Consider the following 20,799-nt stretch of genomic DNA (forward strand, 5'->3'; position numbering starts at 1 on the left):
TACTCTTATGAAAAAGGCTCGGGCCAAGATGCTCTCTAGCATATTACCTACAAGATCCTCATTAGAACATAAGGCATGAGGGGATGTTATCCTCCTCTTTCTTTGACTGCCCTTCATAGTTACACCTAAATAAGTGTGTAATCACACAACTGAGGTGACCAAGATACATGTTTCTTCTAGTTCAAGTTCTACTTGGAAAGAGTATCAAGCTTGATAAATTAGCCAAAATTTCCATCCCCATCGTTTGCATCAAGTGTAGTGCCATCATACAAGACCCTAGGTATAGGTAACAGAACTCCTCTCTGCCAAAGAATGGTAAATAGTTGAAACTCAAAGCAGCAACCTCAAGGAAAAGTGTTGATGCAGTTAATCAAAACAGCAAGATAATGCACACTCAGAGAATACCCAAGGCCAGTTGGCTCAAAACTAAATGAATCCATTTCAGCACCTTAAACTTTTACAGAGGCAAAGAAGCCCATACATCCAGCAACAAAAAAAAAAAAAAAAAAGCTAACGAAGACACCAAAAAGAAAAGATTCCGTTCGCAAAAGCATCACCCAGATCAAAAAACGATTCTACAAGCTTTCTAGGTGTACCTCATATTCCATGTTGCAATAATTGGGCTCCAAAAATACAGTCAGCTTGCGCGAGCTTGGCACATAGATACTCGCAATGTGGGAACAAAAGAGAAACAGAAGAGAGTTTCTTCCATTGCCTCAGTTATCAAGGGAAGCTTCAGGGCAAAGCAGTAGTGACACGCAATTTGAGGCAAATGTCAAACTTTCAAGAAAGGGGGCAAACAGGGACTCCATGAGAAGATTCACCAACCAAATAGGCCCTTGGAATTCAAAATTTGATTGCTTGAGTTGCAGCAACCCACAAAATTTTGGAACATCCACAGCTGCCATTATTCATCACTCTCATCAATCATCACTGGCACTACGTTCTCTGCAACCCCAAGTATTGCTTAGAAAGACCTTAGCATAGTTACCAACAAGCCAAGACTAGAACTAAGTTGGTGATTGAGCCAACCTTGATTTTTTGAGGAGGTGTTTGAGCTCATTGATGGCAGATGATGCCGCATGCAAGACCATTTTCTTAATCTGCTTAGCATGCTCAAAGACAATCGGTTCAGTCACGATCCATTAGCATATATGAAAAACCCAGAGGACAAATAGCCTTAATTTAGGCCTTTGGGCTCAAGCAGTCAAATATGCTTCTTAAAGATAATGCAACAAGAGAGTTCAGAAGTCACACCTCAAGCTTATCTTCCTTTGCTCGATGCTCTTTGGGGAGTAGCCTATACTCTTCCGTAAGGCGCACACACTGATCCACATTTTCAGGAGATACGAAGTCTAATGCCACCTTGATACAAGACTGTACCAGAAATGGCCACATTAATAACTGTAAAGTGAGAAATCATACGAGGCATTAACTATACGACATAAACTTGCTAGCCTGGAAAACTTTGATACAAGACAAATAGCTTGGTAAAGGCAATTCAATATTTGAAACTTACAAACTGAACCCCCTCACTCTAAGCAAGAAGCAATCCACTCTTATACAGTTCTTGGAAAAGAACATGACGCTCACACAGCAAATAAAAGCTGCAATAGCAGTTTAAGGTGCTAAAAATTTATCCACAACCATTCCAGGTTATCAGAGGCAAGAGGAGAGTACAATTGCCATGAAAAGATTTTATGATGAGGTTGTACTAAAGAAGCAACATAGGCCAAAAGCCCAATGCTGTCTCCCAAATGCAGTGTGCTGTTATCACTTTTCCCAAAGAAGAACAATTTCCAAGTCACAGTTTTCTGCAATTTAAGCTCATCAATTTAATTCGTTGCCAGGAGAATCAGAGGACCTGAAATAAGTTATAGCATTTTGGCTTTTGGAACAACAGTTAATCTCCTCCAAGACTCAAAAGACATGTCATGAAACTTGGAATTGAAAACTGTGCTACAACATGCAACTAGCCATATCTACACTTCAATATACCTGCATATTTCGCACTTGATGTGGACATCCTGCTGGTATGAATACAGCTTCTCCAGTGTGCTGTTCAAAAGTCCATGGCTCAATCCCTGTTGCAATCACCAGGTCACATTAACAGGGGAAAGTTGGCCTTCTGCCTCATGATATTGTGTCTAAGAATATAGTGACCCACCTTGCTCTTCTTTCAGTTTCCTCTTATGATCCTCACTAATAAATATGGTCTGATCATGGATTGGATTAACGATCTGAAGAAAAAGCAACAAGAGTCAGATTAATATAAAAATACACAATTGATACCGAGGCATGGACAGCAATGAACATAAAGCTTACATGGTCAAGTGGCTCGTCTCTAGTATGTTTAAACTCTCGCCAATGACACTTCAGATAGGCCTGCAGCTTTGGTACATCCTCCCGTCTAAAAATATCCCATAATGCTCCCCCACTAACACCTGGCTCAATCTTCTGAGGCGTGAAAAAATTTACCGGCTTTAGATCATTGCTACCAGGCACATTAGGCTTGGTCTCTGGACCCAAGGCCGAATGTTCCATACTACTGTCATGGTTTGGCTTGATGTCACCTCCAGTTTTATCAGACGAAGCAATAGCATCTGCTGCAGATTGTTTCTCATCGTCTAAGGCCACATTCTGATGATCAACTTCCTCAGGAATCAGATCGTTGTCACTAGTTTCAACAATCTTTTTCACAGTCATGTCCTGTGGAATAGAGCACTGGAACTTGAGCAATACACCAAAGATACGAAAGACAGAACCCTTAAGCTTCAACTTACTTCATCATTAGCCATAGACTCAGTATGTGTGGGCTCACAGGACAATCCATGTTTTCTTGATTTCTTAGCTGCCCCTTTAAGACCTTTAGAAAGGGCTTGCTTGTAGTTCTCTATTTTTTTTAGTTGCCAACCAGCAAGCTTCACCTCTCTGGCATGAGTCAGAACATTTACCTACAGAGAATCACCTGATCGTTAGGACAAAGAGCAAGCAAGAACTGTACATTGCTCAGCTCAGTATATTACCGCATCTGACAAGTCACAGTGCAATTTTGTGACTGAATCACCTTTCCCAAGCTCTTGCTCATGGCCATAAGCAATGTACGTTTTAGGTCCCAAATCTGGTTTAGAAACACCATCAGGAAGCTTTGCTGCCAAGTTCAGCAATCCTTTATTTGGGTGGGTATACCGGTGGAACGGTAGCGCACTAATGAACTCAGCCCCATGACGAGGGAGCCTTTCATCAAAAAAATTGGCCGGTGGCCAATCTTTTAATTTGAGCATTTCAGGCCAGCCACCTCTGTGAGCTCTACCTTCTTCATATCCTTTAAAGAACTGGTGAATATTGATCTCAACCTAAAGAAGAAGACAGCAAAGTGCTAAACCAAGGTTTGGCATTTGATGCACAATAAAATACAGTCAAACAACCAAGTACTTCATATGAGAGGCATTTTACCTCACACCAATCAAGGCAATCAAGTGCTTTGACAGATTTCGCATCTTCAGCAGCTTTGCTTTTGGTTGTCTCTCTGAAAGCCCTCCACATCACCATGGGCTCCCAGCTTAAACCATTGGTGTTGTTAAACACATCCCTGACTATCACTGGCTCCCCTCGAAGCCAATGTTTCTGGAAATGCTGCAGGACATCCTCCTGCATGTTTAACACTGAAGGGCAGAATATGTAGTTATCAACGGAGTCACTCCTGCTAGCAGCCAGACGTAGGTATTTATGAGATGCTAGTCCAGCTATCTGACTAGTGAAACATGCATTACATGGTCCAGGTGCTGGTGCATCAGTAACAATTGGACCAGCTGGGCACAACTCATTCATTGTGGTATCAACATCAGCTGCAAGCGCAGCGATATCTACTAAACCTGTCCGTCTTAAGCAGAGACGAGATATGCCACATCCGCCTCTTCCTATTGGAGGACAAGGAATATCATATTCATTACACAGCTTCCACATTGGGAATTCCTTTTGGCAATTCGGATCCACACTAACCCTTGTGGAAAGCTGATCTGCATTTATCTCATTAAGATGAGAATTAGCAGAACCAGCTTGATCACCACCTGGCTGCTCTCCTCGACGGAGCTCCTGACAGCAGACTAGGCATAAGTCATATTTGCAATTAGGACAACTTCGGTAAACGTCAACAATCGAGGTATTGCAATTGTCGCTGCCAGAACAATCAAGTAGGAATCCATAATAAGCCTTAGTTAGGGCAAGGCAATACACTATACTGAAATACATGTAGAATTTCCCCTTCATGCTTTGGTTGATTTACAGGATGCACTATGGCCCATATAGGAGAAAGCACAGCTTGCGATCAGCCATATTACAATTAGTGCTGATGCAAGCAGTATCCATGCAAAAATGCCTGCAGACAACAGGTTCAGCACTAGCTGCTCAGCTGGAAAATAAGACGTGCTGCCTAAGCATGCACATGGAACATACTGCAAACCAAGAGAGGAGCATGCCGTGTAAAAAGCCAAGCAACAGAGAGCAGAAATTCTCTAGTTCCACTGGTAGAAAGGCATAACAGTTCTAAAAGTTAAATGACGCAGCATTCACTGCTAGACAGCTTGCAAATGCAGACCAAAATGATCAATGAAACTCTAAGAACGAAACTAGAAGAAACCCCGCACCATCCTCAGCCTCACATTTCAAGTAATCCCACCCCTTCTGCTAGAGAAATAGGCTCTTCAGCACCGAGGACACTTCCTATAAGATGGTTAAGAGTATATACTGACCAATACAAGCGTTCGTCCCCGTTAAGTTCGGAGCTCTCAATTTCATCAACACTAGTTCCTGAAAAATGAAAAGTGCAATGGCTTCCTCAACTTGTTTCTTAGAAAACAGATTATGTTACCAGCAGAACATCATACCTTCCACGGTCATCTCCAGTACAACTTCTTTCTGCTGCTCCTCATGCAGTTGTTTGACAAGAGGAGCAATATAAGATAGCATGTAGCGCAAAGCAAATACTTTGTCAGATTTACTGACCTTCTCCATTTTCTGCAAAAAAAGAAGATATCACAGTAGGGACCAACTATGAACAATACATGTAAGGGTTAAACTCATTATGCTCATGTTGCAATTGGCAACTATTATTCGAATAATAAGATCAACTTACATACGCGACATGCAGAATGTACACATACCTCCTTTAGACCTTGATAAATTGGCATATTCATGCGCAGGCAGGTTTTACAATTGCAGTTTTTTCGACAAACTGGGCATGCCTCCTCGATGTCCTCATGAGTCATCAATGGGTACCTTGTTTAAAAAAATGAGATAGCTAGTATTACAAAAACACATTGCACCATTCAAATGAGTTCTGAAGAAAAGATTATTACCATTTAGATATGCAAGGCAAGCAGAATCGCTTCGCATTACACTGGAAGCAGTAAACAACTTTGCCTTTATCATTTCTTTGGCATTGATGGCACATCTTGCTATCTGGATTTATTCCCTTGAACTTTTTCACAGCCACCATCGCACCAGTCTACAAAGCAAGGTCACGAAAGATTTTATGCTAAAAAATATTTGCAAGTGCTACAACTAGAGTGTATAAAGCAACAAGAAGCCAGTATAACATATGTGGAAGTAACTGTAGCTTTACCACATTCTCCACAGTTACAGGCATAACAGCCTCAACTATTCTGAGAATCTAACCCACCAAACCTTGTTCTTGTATGATGTTTTCCTAGCTTAGGCAGGCAACAGAGGACAAGCTCCTAGCTCGTCAACATCCTTGACTCTCTTTCCAAGATAGCTATGAGTCAAAAAACGCAGTTCAAACATAAACCATGACTACACATGCAAGGAACTCTTGCCATAATCCACTCACTAGAGAGGCTATAATAGGAAACCCTGTAAGTACACACAGGACAACAAACAGCTAGACCAGTCTTCAGATCTACATCAAATGCACGAAGTAAAATATCCTTCATAAGAATTATTAACACTTTAGTTATATTTTGATAGGGGAAAGAAAAAATCTGTGTGAGCATTCACGAATGCCCAAGCCAAGGTGCAATGGGATTGGACCAGCACTAATAAAATGCTCCCTTTCCTGAAGCTTGAAAACTTAGGATTTGTTAATGTACAGCGTATTTAGCTGCTACAGCACATACAATTTTACTTCAAAGCCCACCAGAAAAACTCTTCATGATCCATTTCAGGCTCAGATAGCAAGTGCTAGCAACCTGCCACCTAAGAGTACCTTAGGGTTAAAAACAGAATTTCCTAACCTTTCTTGCAGTCCTGCCTTTAGCCTCTGCATCAGTACCTGCCAAAGCCTTATCACTCAACAATGAAGGAGACTTTTGCAGCTCATTCGTAGAGACTTTTCGTTTCTTAGCTCTTTCAGATTTAAGATCCAAATCTGTTGAACCAGAAGACTTCTGAACAGCTTCTTTCATGCCTGCAGCAGCTCTAGATTGATGATTAACTGATGCAGAAGATTCCCTGATATTCCTTCCTTCTGATACTGATGTGTGTACACTCATATCTGGAATTTTGGGGTTGCACTTTATCTTCTTTGTACCATTTGCATTACGAATAGCAACTTTTTGCTTTAGCTTGCGGTCCCTTCCATTGGAACCAGGTATGGGAGAAGAAGCTGAGGGAGCAGACTCCTGGGAATCAGTGTCATGGACTTCAGTTTGGCGTTCCAGGATACTTTCACCAGGGGTCAAACCAGACGATGCCTCACCCTCAGAGTGTGTCTCATCCATCTTGATAAGACTGTTTTTTGGTGGTCTCCCACGACCGCGCTTCTTGGTTGCTTTGATCCCATCATTATTCTGCAAAGCCTTCTCGGCTTTTGTTCCTTTCAGGGCATCCCATTCTTCCCTATTCCTCCGCTTTCGATTTTTGACACTTAAAACTACAGATGGGTCTGTGCTACAGGCCACTAAGGTGGATGAGCTGGCAGTATTTGATTGCAATCCTGTCCCATCTTCATGGCTAGTGCCTGAACCATCTAAGCTTGAGTCTTTAGAAGTATTCAGCTTCTTTGCTTTGGAGACCCTTCCTAGAGTCATTTTCTTTGTGGCTGAGCCTAAGTTCCTCTTCTTGATGTACGCATCATGTTCAGAGCAATAAACAGAGCCTTCCATTATCTGCTTCTTGCACCTCCATAGCTTCCCATCATTTCTATAGCAGCGTAATGCATCTGAAAGTTCATCCATATCGATTTCCTGGAAACACGAGCAAAGTGTAAAGTAACTCTCATAGTAAGCTGAAATGCCTCACGTGAATACACAGCTACAAAGGAGCTTACGCTTACTTGCAGATACAGAACACATACAAGAGAGATATAACGCTGGCATTCGTTTGCAAAAGCCTCTGGCTATGTGAGGCCTATCATAGAAGAAGAGCAAGAGCACAAGGAGTGGCTCTCTTGGTCTCAAGAATACTTGGACCCAGGAATGTACATTGTGGAGGAGCCATTCTATGCATTAGAACCCCTACAACAGCTGTAAAAAGGCACACGATTGCTTTCACCACTCTAAAAACGAACACCATCCTTGCTTGGACACGCGAAAATGCCGATATCTAAACAATACAAAGATGCACATAAAATGAAAATGCAAATACACGCACAGTATCATGAGAGAGAGAGAGAGAGAGAGAGAGAGAGAGAGAGAGAGAGAGAGCATACCTTCAATATCTCAGTTCCCGAATCGCCTGCTGAGTTATGCTATTGCACCATTCAAGCTCTTCTATCAACGGCGATGTAAAGAAGCGAGAGGGAGTCTGTGTGTGTGAGAGAGAGAGAGAGAGAGAGAGAGAGAGAGAGAGAGACGCTTAGCTTCTTTCGCGATGCGGTAAAATCGACCTTAATCGAAGTCAAAACCGCCTTTTAAGTTGCAAAACATTGTCCCGCACACAAGGAAAGCAGCAGACGAGAGAGAGAGAGAGAGAGAGAGAGAGAGAGAGAGCACAAAGAGCTAGAAAGAGAACCCACCAGCATAAATACACTAGAGAGAGAAAACCCAGAAAGACCCAAATTTTTGAATCGCCGGGAAACGGCACAATCCCTTTGAATTGGGCGCCAAATCGCCTTCCTCTCCATCACGACCTGCAGCAACCTGGAGCGAACTTAAGGTGCCTAGGTAGAAAAGATACAAGCGGCTACTAGTCTGCAAATTTCCAAGAAATTTTTGAATCGTTTAGCCTGCCCACAATTCTCAGTTAATTCCATTCCATTTTAAATTCGATTTTCTGTTTGGTTTCGAGGTAATTAATTGAATGTAAGTAATCGAGTACTCTCTGTGACTTCCCGCCTTATTATTCCTTCACACTTTTGATTTGGCTCTACTAGCTTCTTTGCTTCAGAAGATGTTCACACGTCCAACATCTCTTGGTCTTCCACCCTCTTCTATATGTAACACGGAGTCCAATTCAAGGGATCGATGAAAAGTTGGATCAAGATGGAATGAGGACCGCGGATATTTTTTGCGTCGTGCAATTGTAATCTTGACACAAGAAGGAATCCCGGCACAGTCATAACTTTTGACAGCACGACACGACGCCTTTTATTTGTGCATTGAAGTCAAGCTTAAAGTAGATTCTTTCATTTATGACTCTTGCAAGTATGCTCAGCATTCACTCATCCTACTTTAAAGAGTCTAACTTTTGACCCACATCAAAGTAGCGTAGAGACCCACACTGCATGTAATTTCAGCACATTGTGTGTAATCTCGTAATCTCGACACATTCAAAAGAAACTACTTTCTCTCTCTGCCCCTCTCTCTCGCACACGCATACACACACACAGTAACATTCACACTCACGGGCGAAAAGAAGTGTGCTTTCTCATCCAATCACCCTCAATCACAACCAAGTGATGGATTGGGATCAAGAAAACATGGAAGGTGATCATATGCTTGAAGAGTTGTTTGATGAGGATTCAACCGATGTAAGTAGTGAAAGCATTGGTGACGACTTCGAGATACTCCATGAAGAAGGTGATGTTCTTGGAGAAAACAGGCCTCTTGATGATCAAATGGTTAAGGTATTTCTGGATCCAAATCTCTATGTGTCCACAACATATTTTTCCTTTCATAGAAAGGCATATAATTACATGATAAGAGTGCTTCAAAGTGACCTCTCCAAAACATTGGAGACTCTTAAAACCTATGACTCTAGAGACATGTTGGATTTGAAGAAGTGGTGCAAGATGAAGGATGAGCTTCATGTTGGGCGTGATGAGGATAGAAGGCTTTGTTTATATTTGGGAGATTCGCAGCCGTCGAGAGTTCCATGTGTTGAAGATTGGGAGGATAATGTACAAGTTGCCCACATTGTTGAACGATCAAAAACACCAAGGGTTTAATAAAACCCTCATTTCCATTAAGTCCAAATGGTGCATTGATGTTAGGAAGCATGGTATATCTACCATATACATCAAAGAGTACATAAATGCTTGTGGATGTAGCAATGCAACTAACGCTTCAACATCAAGATCATGACGTCAAATAATGGACCTGAATAAAGAGCCTCCAAATGTGATTACTACCGATGTAGAGGGGCACCTAAAGACCATCATGATCAAGCACAAGACAAGGCTAGTGATGGTCCATTCTTCCAAAAAATCTGGCACATCAAAAACTGTGATTGATTATATATGTCATCGAGGTGGTGCACCTCGACGAAGGAGAGATAAAAAGAGAACAAGGACATCAAAGAAATGTGGTTTTCTGTATAAAATACAAGTGATAACTACCAATGGGAGTAATGATGTTCATATTTATCTAAACACTAGTCACAGTGGTCATGTCCCAGGTTCAAGAAGTGATATATATTACTTGCCCGTCCATCCATCCGTAATTGAGTGTTGCATGGAAGATCTCTTTGATGTCGGGAATGCTCGATACGTTGCTTCTATATCTTTGTCAAAAGAAAGATTTCACATGGAGCAAGCCTCCCTTCGTGACTTTACTATCTACAGGTTCTTTATGATACTGCATGAAATCAATATCTTGTCTTATCAAATACGTTATCGAGGTAGCACTTTGACTTGCTTCTTTAATAAATTGCTTATACATAGGATACCCTCTAAGTGATCAAGTTGATACATGTCGCGTATCAAATGATGACTGGGTTTCTATATATACGGAGGCTTTGAAATTACGTGAAGCCAACAAGGTAATGTTTTGTCATTAGTCACAGAGAGTGATTCAAATTTCTTTTCTTCTTACATTCAAATTTTTATGCAAGTGGTTTATTGCCCCAACCATACAATCCAAAAGCAGTAAATGAGACAAAGATAAGCCTTTTATCTTTATCGATGACTGGATGCTGCAAATGGCCAAGCGATTCTCTACAAATAACTCATGGGCTATTGACAACACATTTAAAACAAATATATATGGTTTACCATTGTATGCTACAGTGTTGCCAAACCAACAAGGTGTTGGCCTACCAATTTGGTTCATGCTGTGTACGACAGATCCTGGCTGTCATCATGACGTCATTGCTTTAAAGTTGACAGTCTTGTAGTCTTTGAGAGGATGGGCCAAATTCATCCGTCAGCTATTGTGATTGATAAGTCACAACAAGAACTAGAGGCTATATCGAAGGTTGTGGATGAAGACCCGCATAGTTGGAGTATTGACGCCAATGGAAAAAAGTATCAAGTTGCATGCCGTGTTCTACTTTGTTGGTTCCATACCAAAAAAGCATGGGTGGAGAATCTCTTACCTCAGGTATTATAATGCTAAGTTACTTTAGTGTAACTATTTGATTTATATATAAAAAATGATGTACAACATATGCATGTTTGTTTTGAAATGTAGGTCCCAATGGAGTTAAGGGACGATGTTTATAATGATTTGTCAAACTTAATGCATTGTGCGATAGAATCGGATTTTGAAGGAAGGTTTCCAGAGCTTTTGGTGAGGTATTTACCACCCAAATATACCGAGTGGGCTCCCCTCGACTAGCTTAGGCCCTGCGTACAACCCATAAGACCGCTTCGAAGATATTCCCCGTCGAATCTCCATAACCTCAATCATGACCCGATTGCCGTGCATCACTATCAAGTCATACCCCCAATCACGTCCTACTGCACCTCGCACCCCAATGACCACTCGTATCAGAGGCACACCCATCACTATTGGTACATCCCTGCTCATTCCACCTGGTTGGCGGAGGATCTGTTAACCCATTCCAAGCATCTCCACAATTCAATTCATGCCCTAGTATCATGACATCCGTGCAACATTCCAGGTCCACCACCTCATCTTGAGTTGATGGGCTGTCCAACCTCAACTTCACACATACAGAAGGCATATCGCCATGAACTTCCATGGTCCCCTTCTTGGGCACACCGAAGGCAGCGGTCATGTAGGTCGCTTTGCATCTCATATCTCAACTTTTCCCCGTCATGTGGAAAATAGGAGTCAGTAGGGTCCACTTGGTGCTCCTCAATCCCTTCACTCACTTCATCGCAGCCCATTACACTTGGCCCGCTAGCCACCAACATCCTGAAACCTGCCCACCAACATCCCAAAACCTGGTTTAACTGGAATACCACAAAAACTCGCAAACACCATGTTGGCATCATTAGAGACCCCGTCATTACTAGCATCCACATAACAACCCTTCCTCTTAGGTATCCTTTGGGCCTCATCCAACCTTACATCTGACCCAATTCCAATTTCTGACACATGCAGCAATTCATTCAGCACTGCCAACACTTGCCCTTCCCCGTCATGCGGGATATAGGCATCAACTCGATCAACTTGGCATTCTTCTTCGATTTCCTCATTCTGGGCATGACCAGCACTGCATCCGACAAAATCTAGCAAACCTTCTTCATCATAGCAAGCACCCGTCATCAAGAGGAAGACTTGTTAATTACTATTCCAGTGCATGTGTGAACATCACCAGAAGTGAATAACTATGAAATAAGCACCTTTCAAGGAAAGGTTTGTAGCCATCAAACATGCCACTAGACCAGCTTCTTTATCAGTCATCAAAATCAGAATCCACTCGAAAGTAACTCCGTAGACGATGAAGAGAAACACCAGGGGTTCTTCTATGAGTAAATGAATTGTCAAGACGTGCCAATATTCCTTGACTATTAAGATTGAAAAGGCCTAATGCTGCAGAGAAATGTTTCAGCACCACAATACAAAATTGATTCCAACCCTAAACTGTGGTCTTTTTTGTGGGCACTTACCTTGATCAACAACATGATCAAACCTTTCCTATGAAGCCAAGTTGGGCGACTTTCAACCATCCTTTCACCACTGCCAAGCCTTAAGGAAAACCATCCATCTTGTAAACCATCTTCTGATGCTGGATTTGGGTCATTAACCCTACGCTGAACTAGAGCTTTTGCAGGATGAGGGGGTCAAAAATTTTAGGCAACAGCCTCTTCAAGCACTTGTGGATGTATAGACAAAGAAATTAATCTACTATGTATGTAATAAGATCGCACAATGCCCGTACATAAAAGATATCACAACAAGTTTCTCTTGATACTAACATCGATACAAAGTGGACCAAAATGTAGATATAGACAAGATCTGTTGACATAATCATCGATACAAAGTAGGCCATGACGACTTCCAAAGTTTGCCATTAATACAAAAAAAGGTGATCACAAAAGAGACCTAAACCATGGCATATCCAAGTGTGACCTCACCCAAAGCCTTGTTCAACCAGGCATTGAGCTTCTGTCTTGTGAACTCGACCTCTTCATGCGCAAACCAATTATTTTTTAACTGAAAAAAACACAAATCATTAGAAAGCAAAAAAGTAATGAGAGTTCACACTATAGTGAGTGCTTCAATTAAAACAAGCAATTACCAAATTTCCTTGAGGCTTTTGATCTTTAAGAGTGGTCTTTATCAATAACCTCATTGCTGTCATCACATAATAACCACAGTCGGTAGAATTTGGCTGCTAAGGACACTATAGCCAACAAACATGTGTATAAGTCAACAACAAAAAATTTAGTACACAATGCAATAGCACACAATACTAAATTGCGCCTTAAACCTGTGCAGTGATGAGTTCGCAAGCTTCTCGAGGATCTTCAAGTTCTTCTTTGACTTGAAGGTTTGAATAGTGCTTATTAAAATGCTTTAGTACCCTTCAAATGCAAGCAATCGATTAATTGAAATTATGCAAACAATTTGACCATTATGTTTAAAGCAAAAACAATGCATACCTAGACACGTGCGATAAGAGTCTCTCCATGCAGACAATCAAAAGTGAGTCAAAGAGAAGTATAACTGACCGTCGTCGAGAAAGAGTAGGTATGCATATGAGATGAGCATTGTAGAATTCCATAAGAACCCAATGTGATCTATATAAAGAATACACTTTTAGACTTGAAGCTTTGGCAGTTTTGATACTACAATAATACATAAAAGTAAAACATCCATACCCATCCAAAACAGGGAAGAAGGTAAATATGTGAGATAAAAAACAGGTGTCCCAAAGAAATTGCTTAATGTATGATCTCCTATAGCACGCTCAGAGACAAATGGGAACCATAAGTTGTCTTCCCACCACACAGCTGAGAGAACATCAGGCGGCAATATGCTTTCCATCCACCTATGAAGTAGTAGATACACAAGTGAGCAAAGCGAAAAGAATATAATGCTACTTAGGCATATTTTTTTTTCCTCACAATGCAAAAAGGTTGATCGTCTTTGTTGAAGCCTCAGGATCTAGAACATCGTCAATGACATGGGCATCTAACCCCAATTCAAGCCCAGCTCAAGAAGACCACAAAACAAAAGTAACTCCCTTACGGCACCTATGAAAAAATGCATGCTCTTACACTGTTTACTTTCCTAATTATGCTTGCAAGATTTACACGCAAAAGAGTAAATCTACGTTAGTAACACACCTATCCAAGAACTGATCCATATTGCAGCGATCAATCTCACACACAAGGCGATCATGGCTCAACAAGAAAGTAATGGTCTCGACATGCGCAAAGCTAGAGGTCGATGATGAAACCGGCTACAATAACAATCAAATTATAACTTGAAATAAATGTAAAAAATTGTCACCTTAAAGAGAAAACGGGAGTGTGTAGTTAAGGAAAGTAAACTTACAATGGCAGACTCATCATCTGAAACTTTAATGCCCTCTTTGTCGTTCCTCTCATTTTCCTCTCAAGAAATGTCAGCGTCATGTGGAACTTGTTACCATATACATGTGGTAGTGATGTGTGTGAACACACTAGGACCGCAGGGGCATTTTTTCCGTCTTTAGAAGGTTTTTTCCCTGAGCATTGTATATACACCCATCACTTTAGGGCTATCTATCTTTCCATTGCACACTAAGTAACACACTCTCTATTGTGTGCCTTGAGCTTCCTTTGTCTTCTCCAAGCTGTGTGCGTTTCTCCACAACCCTAATTCCAACAATTGAATATCAGAGCAGGTTACATCCTCCCGGGCTTAGTTGCCAGCTGCTCCAGCACACGCCTGCTCACTTTCTCTGATTTCAATGAGCTTTGGTGAGCATTTGCAGGTCGACAAATATTTGGGGATAGCTCATAGAGCTTAGTCTGCTCAGATTTCTGATTCGGACTCATTTCGGCCTCCGTTTCCACTACAATCAATGCTACACAGGTTATTTCGTCATTTTGTACATAATTTTTGTCAGTGCCATTTTCTACATAATAGGTGCCTTACAGTCTTCTACGGTTTGTGCTATATAGCACGTGTTGTTCCCGCTTCGTTTCTCCTCTTTCTGGGCAGTTTTCACATCATGTGCAACATTTACCATGGCTGACAACAACATAGATGTGTTCAAGATGTTTGCTGTTGAGGACAGGTTGGATGGGGACAATTACCCTATGTGGGCTTATATGATGCAACACGTTCTTGTGTCAAAGGGCATCTAGAATATTGTGCAGGGCATTGATGTACGTCCTGGTTCTGAGGATGTAGGCAATGTTGAGGATGTTGCAGGTCTTGCTGCAAGGATTGCAACTATTAGAGTTGTTTTGCCTATGGTAGAGCAAGCTCGTTGGGATGTAAAGGATGCGCAAGCTCATGCATTGATTGTGTTGTCTGTGAAGCGCACCATTGTTCCTCACATCCGTTCAACAAAATCTGCAAAACAGGCTTGGGATATTTTGGCTGGTCTTTATGCAAGTCACAATGAGGCTAAAATTGCTTTGCTGCATAAAGAGTTGGAGTCAAAGATTATGCATGAGGAAGATGATATGGACACCTTCCTTGCTAGTGTCAAGGATATCAATGAGCAACTCATTTCTGTAGGTGAAGTCATTTCAGACAATTCCCTAGTGCAGACTGTTCTTGATGCCTTACAATATTCATACAAGACTTTTGCTAGTACTTGGAGAGTTATGACCCAAGGAAATCCTGAAGTTGTCAAGTTTGATGCATTATGCACATTGCTGTTGCAAGAGTCACTTTCCAGAAAAAACAGGACTAGGCAGCGTGCAGTTGAACAGGCTTTTATTGCTTCTCAAAGAAAGGGTGGTAACAGTAATGCAGCCACTTCTTATGGTTCTGTTGTGAGTGGCAAAACTTTTGTTCCTAATGCTTCTGCTGTGGCAACACTTCGTCTGGCAATTCTGGTGATAAGGGCAAAAAGAAGATGCGTTGACATTATTGTAAAGCTAATGATCACTTGATTAAGTCGTGTCCTAAGTTGAAGGCCAAAGAGGCTAAGAAGAAAGAGGGTGATTCCACTACAAATGCTAGTTCCACTACAAATGCAACCATTGTTGAGTCTTCTGTGAAAGGAGACTATGATGCTAATGTCGATGTAGAATGGGCTTTTAGTGCAGAGTGCACTTACAATCCTGTTGTCCATGATGCATGCTTGTCAGTTGCTGCAGATTCACATGTGTGGTATTTTGATAGTGGTGCTACAAAGCACATTACCTCACATCGTGAATTGTTCACCTCTCTCGAGTCTGTCCCTCATAGCAATTCTGTCACTTGTGCCAACAATGCCTCTTATCCAGTTCAAGGAGTTGAAAAGATTGTGCTTACTGCTGCTAATGGCAGTTCCCTCACACTTATTGATGCACTTTATGTACCTGGGATCAAGAAGAATCTCTTATCTGTATCCGCACTTTCTAGACTTGGACTTGTATTTGTGGATGACAGATGTACAGTTCATGAACTCAGTTTTGGTGATGAAATTGTTGCATCTGGCCTTTTGTGCCGTGGGCTGTATAAGCTCACTTTGTATGACAAGTGTGGACAAAATTTTGCAAATGCTATTGCAAATTTAAGGGCTCTTTCATATGCAAAACTTTGGCATGCACGTTTTGGTCATCTGAATTTTGCCAGTTTGTTGCGTTTGCAGAAATCTGATATGGTTGCTTCTTTGCCGCCTCTTGAAGCACCTGTCAAACATGTTTGTGAAGGCTGTATTTTGGGTAAGATGCAGCATTCTAAGTTTCCAAAGGATGGTTCAGTTCGGGCCACATGCAGGTTGTAGCTTGTGCATAGTGATGTTTGTGGGCCCATACAAACTCCGTCCTTGGGCAATTACCTTTACTTCGTGACTTTCATTGATGATTACTCCAGGCATGCATGGGTATTTCCGCTTAAAGCGAAGTCCAAAGTTTTTATGTGCTTCAAACAATTTTTGGCTATGGCTGAAAATGTCTCAAAATGTATTATGGGCACCCTCCGTTCCGATCGAGGAGGGGAGTATATGTCTCATGAATTTAATGCATTTCTGGCTAGTTGTGGGATAAAACACCAATGTACAGTGCCTTATACACCTCAACAAAATGGTGTTGCTGAGAGGAAAAACAGGTCACTGACGGAAATGGCACGATGTATGGTCAAAAGTCAAGCTTTGCCGCATTCTTTTTGGCTTGAGGCCATCATGTGTGCCACTTATGTACTTAACAGGTGTCCTACGAAAGCTTTGCAGTCTATTACTCCATATGAAGCATGGCACGATAGAAAGCCTTCTATTGAGCACATGCGTGTTTTTGGCTGTTTGGCATGCCACAAACACAGCGCATAAAATTGGATGATAAGGCTGTCAAATGTATTTTTGTTGGTTATAGTGCTGAAAGCAAAGGTTACAGGTTATATCATCCGCAAACAAAGCGTATTCTGGTTTCACAGGATGTAGTGTTTGTGGAAGATTCTGTTCAGCCCTTGCTATCATGTACTAGAGACATTAATGTAAGCTCACATGACATTTATGACACTTTGTTGCCTCTTTTCAGTGGTGGAAATACGAATGTAATTTCCAATGAGGCAAATGTATAGCCTATGGGGGTTTCTGAAAATGATACATATCAGCCTATTACTGATGCAGATGTACATGATGTACTTGATGAGGAAAGGGCTGAAAATGAGCAGGCTAGAGGTATGCCAAAATGGCTGGTGCACACTTTGCGTGACAGTAAATTGGATGCACCTTTGTCTAGCCGTACTCATTCAGGCTCTCGCCATGCATCTTATGCATCAGATTGTTATGCTTTGGTTGTGTCTAGCTTACATGATGTTGAGGAGCCTCTATCTTTTGATGAAGCACATAATTCAAAAAATTGGATGGCTGCCATGCAATCAGAATATTATGCACTTATAGAAAATGACACATGGACTTTATGTGATTTGCCTCTTGGCAAAAAGGCCATTGGTACGAAGTGGGTTTAGAAATTGATATGCAAGCCGGATGGTGAGATTGATTGCCATAAGGCTCGACTTGTTGCAAAGGGTTATGCACAACAAAAAGGCTTTTGCTCCCACTTGTCGTATGACTACTGTGCATTTTCTATGTGCATTGGCAGCTCATTTTGGTTGGGATGTACATCAATCAGACATTGTTACTGCTTTCTTGAATGGTGACATATTTGAGGAAGTTTATGTAACGTAGCCTCGCGGTTTTGTCATAAAAGGACAAGAGGACAAAGTGTGCCAATGTAAGAATGCTTTGTATGGGTTGAAGCAATCTCGTCGTGCTTGGTATGAGAAAGCTGACACTCATTTGGTTAAACGAGGCTTTCATAACAGTCCAACAGAAAGCACATTGTATGTAAAGCATGAGGGTGATGTACTTCTCATTGTGGTTCTTTATGTCGATGATTTGTTGATCACTAGACCAAATGAGAGACATATTGTTGAATTTAAGGCTGATTTGAATGCTACTTTCAAGATGAAAGATTTGGGGATGTTGCATCATTACTTGGGTATACAGTTTAAGCAGTGTGACGGTGGTATTGCCTTGTGTAAGAAAAGTTACATAGAGACATTGCTATGTAAGTTTGGACTTGAGGATTGCAAACCTATTGCCACTCCCATGGAAACAAGTTTGCAGTTGAGTCTACATGATGTTGGCGATCCTGCTGATGTCACTCTTTACCAAACTGTTGTTGGCTGCCTCATTTATGTATGCAACACGAGGCCAAATATTCAGTTTGTAGTCTCACAGGTCAGCAGATTTATGCATAGCCCAAGGTCTAAGCATTGGCAAGCTGTCAAGAGGATTTTCCGCTACCTTAGTGGCACTTTACAACTTGGCTTGTTTTATCCCAAGGGGGATCATTGCTGCCAGACTTACATGCTTTTTCGGACTCAGATTGGGTTGGTTGTTTTGAAACGCGAGTGTCCACAAGTGGTTTTTGTTTCATGCTTGGCAGTTCATGTATATCATGGTTGAGCAAGAAGCAACCTACTGTGGCCACTTTGAGTTGTGAGGCTGAGTACAAGGCAGTCTTCACAGTTACGGTTGAGTGTGTATGGCTCAGACGCCTTATGGCTGATTTGGGTGTTGGAAAGGACACTGCCAACATTATCTACACTGACAGTCAGAAAGAATTGGCAGTTGCGAGGAACCCAGTTTTTTGTGCTCGCACAAAGCACATTGAGGTGCATTACCACTATGTCAGGGAGAGGCTCTGAGTAGGAGAGATTAGCTTGGCTTATGTGCCAACATAGAACAACCTTGAAGATATTTTCACAAAGGCATTCTCTCGTGAGAAGCTTGAAGCTTTCCGCAAAGCTTTGGGCTTACTCCCCTTTGTGGACTGATCATGTCCTCGGGGCATGGCACTACCCTTTACTCATGTGCCATCTCTCGTTCACCCCATCACTCCAGGGGGGATTTGTTACCATATACATGTGGTAGTGATGTGTGTGAACACACTAGGACCGCCGGGGCATTTTTTCCCTCTTTAGGAGGTTTTTTCCCCCGAGCATTGTATATACGCCCATCACTCTTGGTCTACATATCTTTACATTGCACATTAAGTAACACACTCTCTATTGTGTGCCTTGAGCTTCCTTCGTCTTCTCCAAGTTGTGTGCGTTTCTCTGCAATCCTAATTCCAATCGAACTCCATAAGCGTGAGGTTTGTACCCATGCTTAAATTTTTCCTCTAACTTTGCTATCCTACATGGCATGTCTGCTTCCCCTGCAGACTTTTGTGCTTCAATCCATGCCTCTTCCCACTCTATTTGCAATTTTCCTTCTTTGTCAAAGACTCTTTCCCACTCTTTGGTTGCCCGCACTTGTAAGTCTTTGTGAAACTTTCTATGTGCTGCCCTAACTTTATATACAATATGTCCAAACCTTGTAACGCATTGGCGTTTAGATCTAAGACACGGGTCATGGTGGCGGTTCACTGGTTTTAGGTCACCCTGTTTGGTGCTCTGGAACGTGAATATTTGTGATTTTGTGCACATTCTTTAGATGCCTAATAAGAAGACATCGCCTTTCGTAAGAAACCTTTTGGTCAATACATGTTTGTGATGCATGACACTCATGAATAACCTTCCCATTTGTTCCCATAACCTCAATTAATGGAGACAATTCCTGACAATGAAACAAAAAACAACATTCAAATTTTTTAATCCCTATTACATGCTTCAAAAGCCCCAAATCTCCAAAGACACACGCAATTTACGTCGACGTGGTGTGAAATTCTGAGAAAAGTGAGCTCGTAGACATACCTCATGATTCGTCATCTTATTGTAGAAGTACTACACACTATACTTCCCTTGAGTTGAAGCCGCAAATATTGTAATCTATGCACACCTTTGAAATACTAGTGAAAGTAATCTCTACACACCTTTGAAATTACTCACAATCTCTTCACACCTTTGATGTAATCTCTGCACAGCTATGGCACATTTCAGTAGTAATGCGAGACCCCTACACCCTACACACATTTAAAAGTTTGACAATAAGTGAGGATGGGCAAGCTCTACTGAGTAATCCGGACCTGTATGCAGAGGCAGGCAAGTATACAGAGAGCTGCTCACCTGTTTTTTTGACCTGGTTCTTTCACCTGGCTTGCACAGTTTTTCGTGAGCAGAGCAATGGAGGTGAATTGATTTTTAGGAACGGTGCTTTACAATGCGCAATGTGATTCCTTTCGTAGGTTAGCAGAACATGCAGGCTAGCAAAAAATGCAGATTATCAGGTCGTGCAAGTTAGCAGGCGAACGGGGGCAGGTTTTGAAACGGGGCAGTCCGTTTTCGTGAGCAGGAGAGCTTTATGTGCAGGTTTTTGGATTTGGGTGCGCAGAGCTGTGCGTCATAACTGGAATGCATGCGTGTCGCTTTCCCTCTGTACTCTGCGCCCCCAAAATTTTAAATTCTCCTGTTAATCAAAATGAACGGTCAATTTTATCACCACCGTAGATCCCTTGAATTGGACCTCGTGTTACATATAGACAAGGGTCTTCTACCCACAACCTTTTCTCACATGCCTCTCATATGAACTTGTGCCTTACTCTATGACTTTGTAACATTCTCAATGCTCTCGCTTTTCAAACCCATACTTCTTCCACAAATCACTTATGGACTT

The 20,799-nt window shown here is 41.7% G+C and overlaps 1 protein-coding gene across 3 annotated transcripts; it reads right to left on the reverse strand.

Moving 5' to 3' along the window:
* Positions 1-432: 432 nt before the first annotated feature.
* LOC147432496 (lysine-specific demethylase JMJ27-like) lies at positions 433-8,152 on the reverse strand. 3 transcript variants are annotated; one of them, XM_086492423.1, is made up of 16 exons: positions 7,670-8,152; positions 7,316-7,484; positions 6,255-7,205; positions 5,358-5,506; positions 5,163-5,277; positions 4,887-5,016; positions 4,752-4,809; positions 3,457-4,177; positions 3,027-3,356; positions 2,784-2,954; positions 2,326-2,709; positions 2,168-2,240; positions 1,999-2,084; positions 1,258-1,377; positions 1,033-1,103; positions 433-948 (listed from the first exon to the last, which is right to left on the reverse strand). In XM_086492423.1, the coding sequence occupies exons 3-16, from the start codon at positions 7,194-7,196 to the stop codon at positions 924-926; spliced, it is 3,375 nt and encodes a 1,124-aa protein (XP_086348549.1). In that variant the 5' UTR covers positions 7,197-7,205; positions 7,316-7,484; positions 7,670-8,152; the 3' UTR covers positions 433-923. The 3 variants fall into 3 exon arrangements, with proteins under 3 accessions (XP_086348549.1, XP_086348548.1, XP_086348547.1); XM_086492422.1 differs by having other exon boundaries at positions 7,295-7,484; XM_086492421.1 differs by lacking the exon at positions 7,316-7,484 and having other exon boundaries at positions 434-948; positions 7,670-8,151.
* Positions 8,153-20,799: the final 12,647 nt, after the last annotated feature.

This window comes from Adiantum capillus-veneris, chromosome 20 (assembly GCF_014529385.1).
Source record: "Adiantum capillus-veneris isolate H3 chromosome 20, ASM1452938v2, whole genome shotgun sequence".
NCBI classification, from domain to species: Eukaryota; Viridiplantae; Streptophyta; class Polypodiopsida; order Polypodiales; family Pteridaceae; genus Adiantum; species Adiantum capillus-veneris.

What these genes read in the sequence shown, in the direction of transcription:
- LOC147432496 (XM_086492423.1), bottom strand. Translation starts at nt 7,196, where the DNA reads ATGGATGAACTTTCAGATGCATTACGCTGCTATAGAAATGATGGGAAG. An exon ending in GGGGACGAACGCTTGTATTG is followed by an intron (nt 4,178 to 4,751) that starts GTCAGTATATAC and finishes TTGTTCTGGCAG; the next exon opens with CGACAATTGCAATACCTCGA. An exon ending in ATCAAGTGCGAAATATGCAG is followed by an intron (nt 1,378 to 1,998) that starts GTATATTGAAGT and finishes TTTCTGGTACAG; the next exon opens with TCTTGTATCAAGGTGGCATT.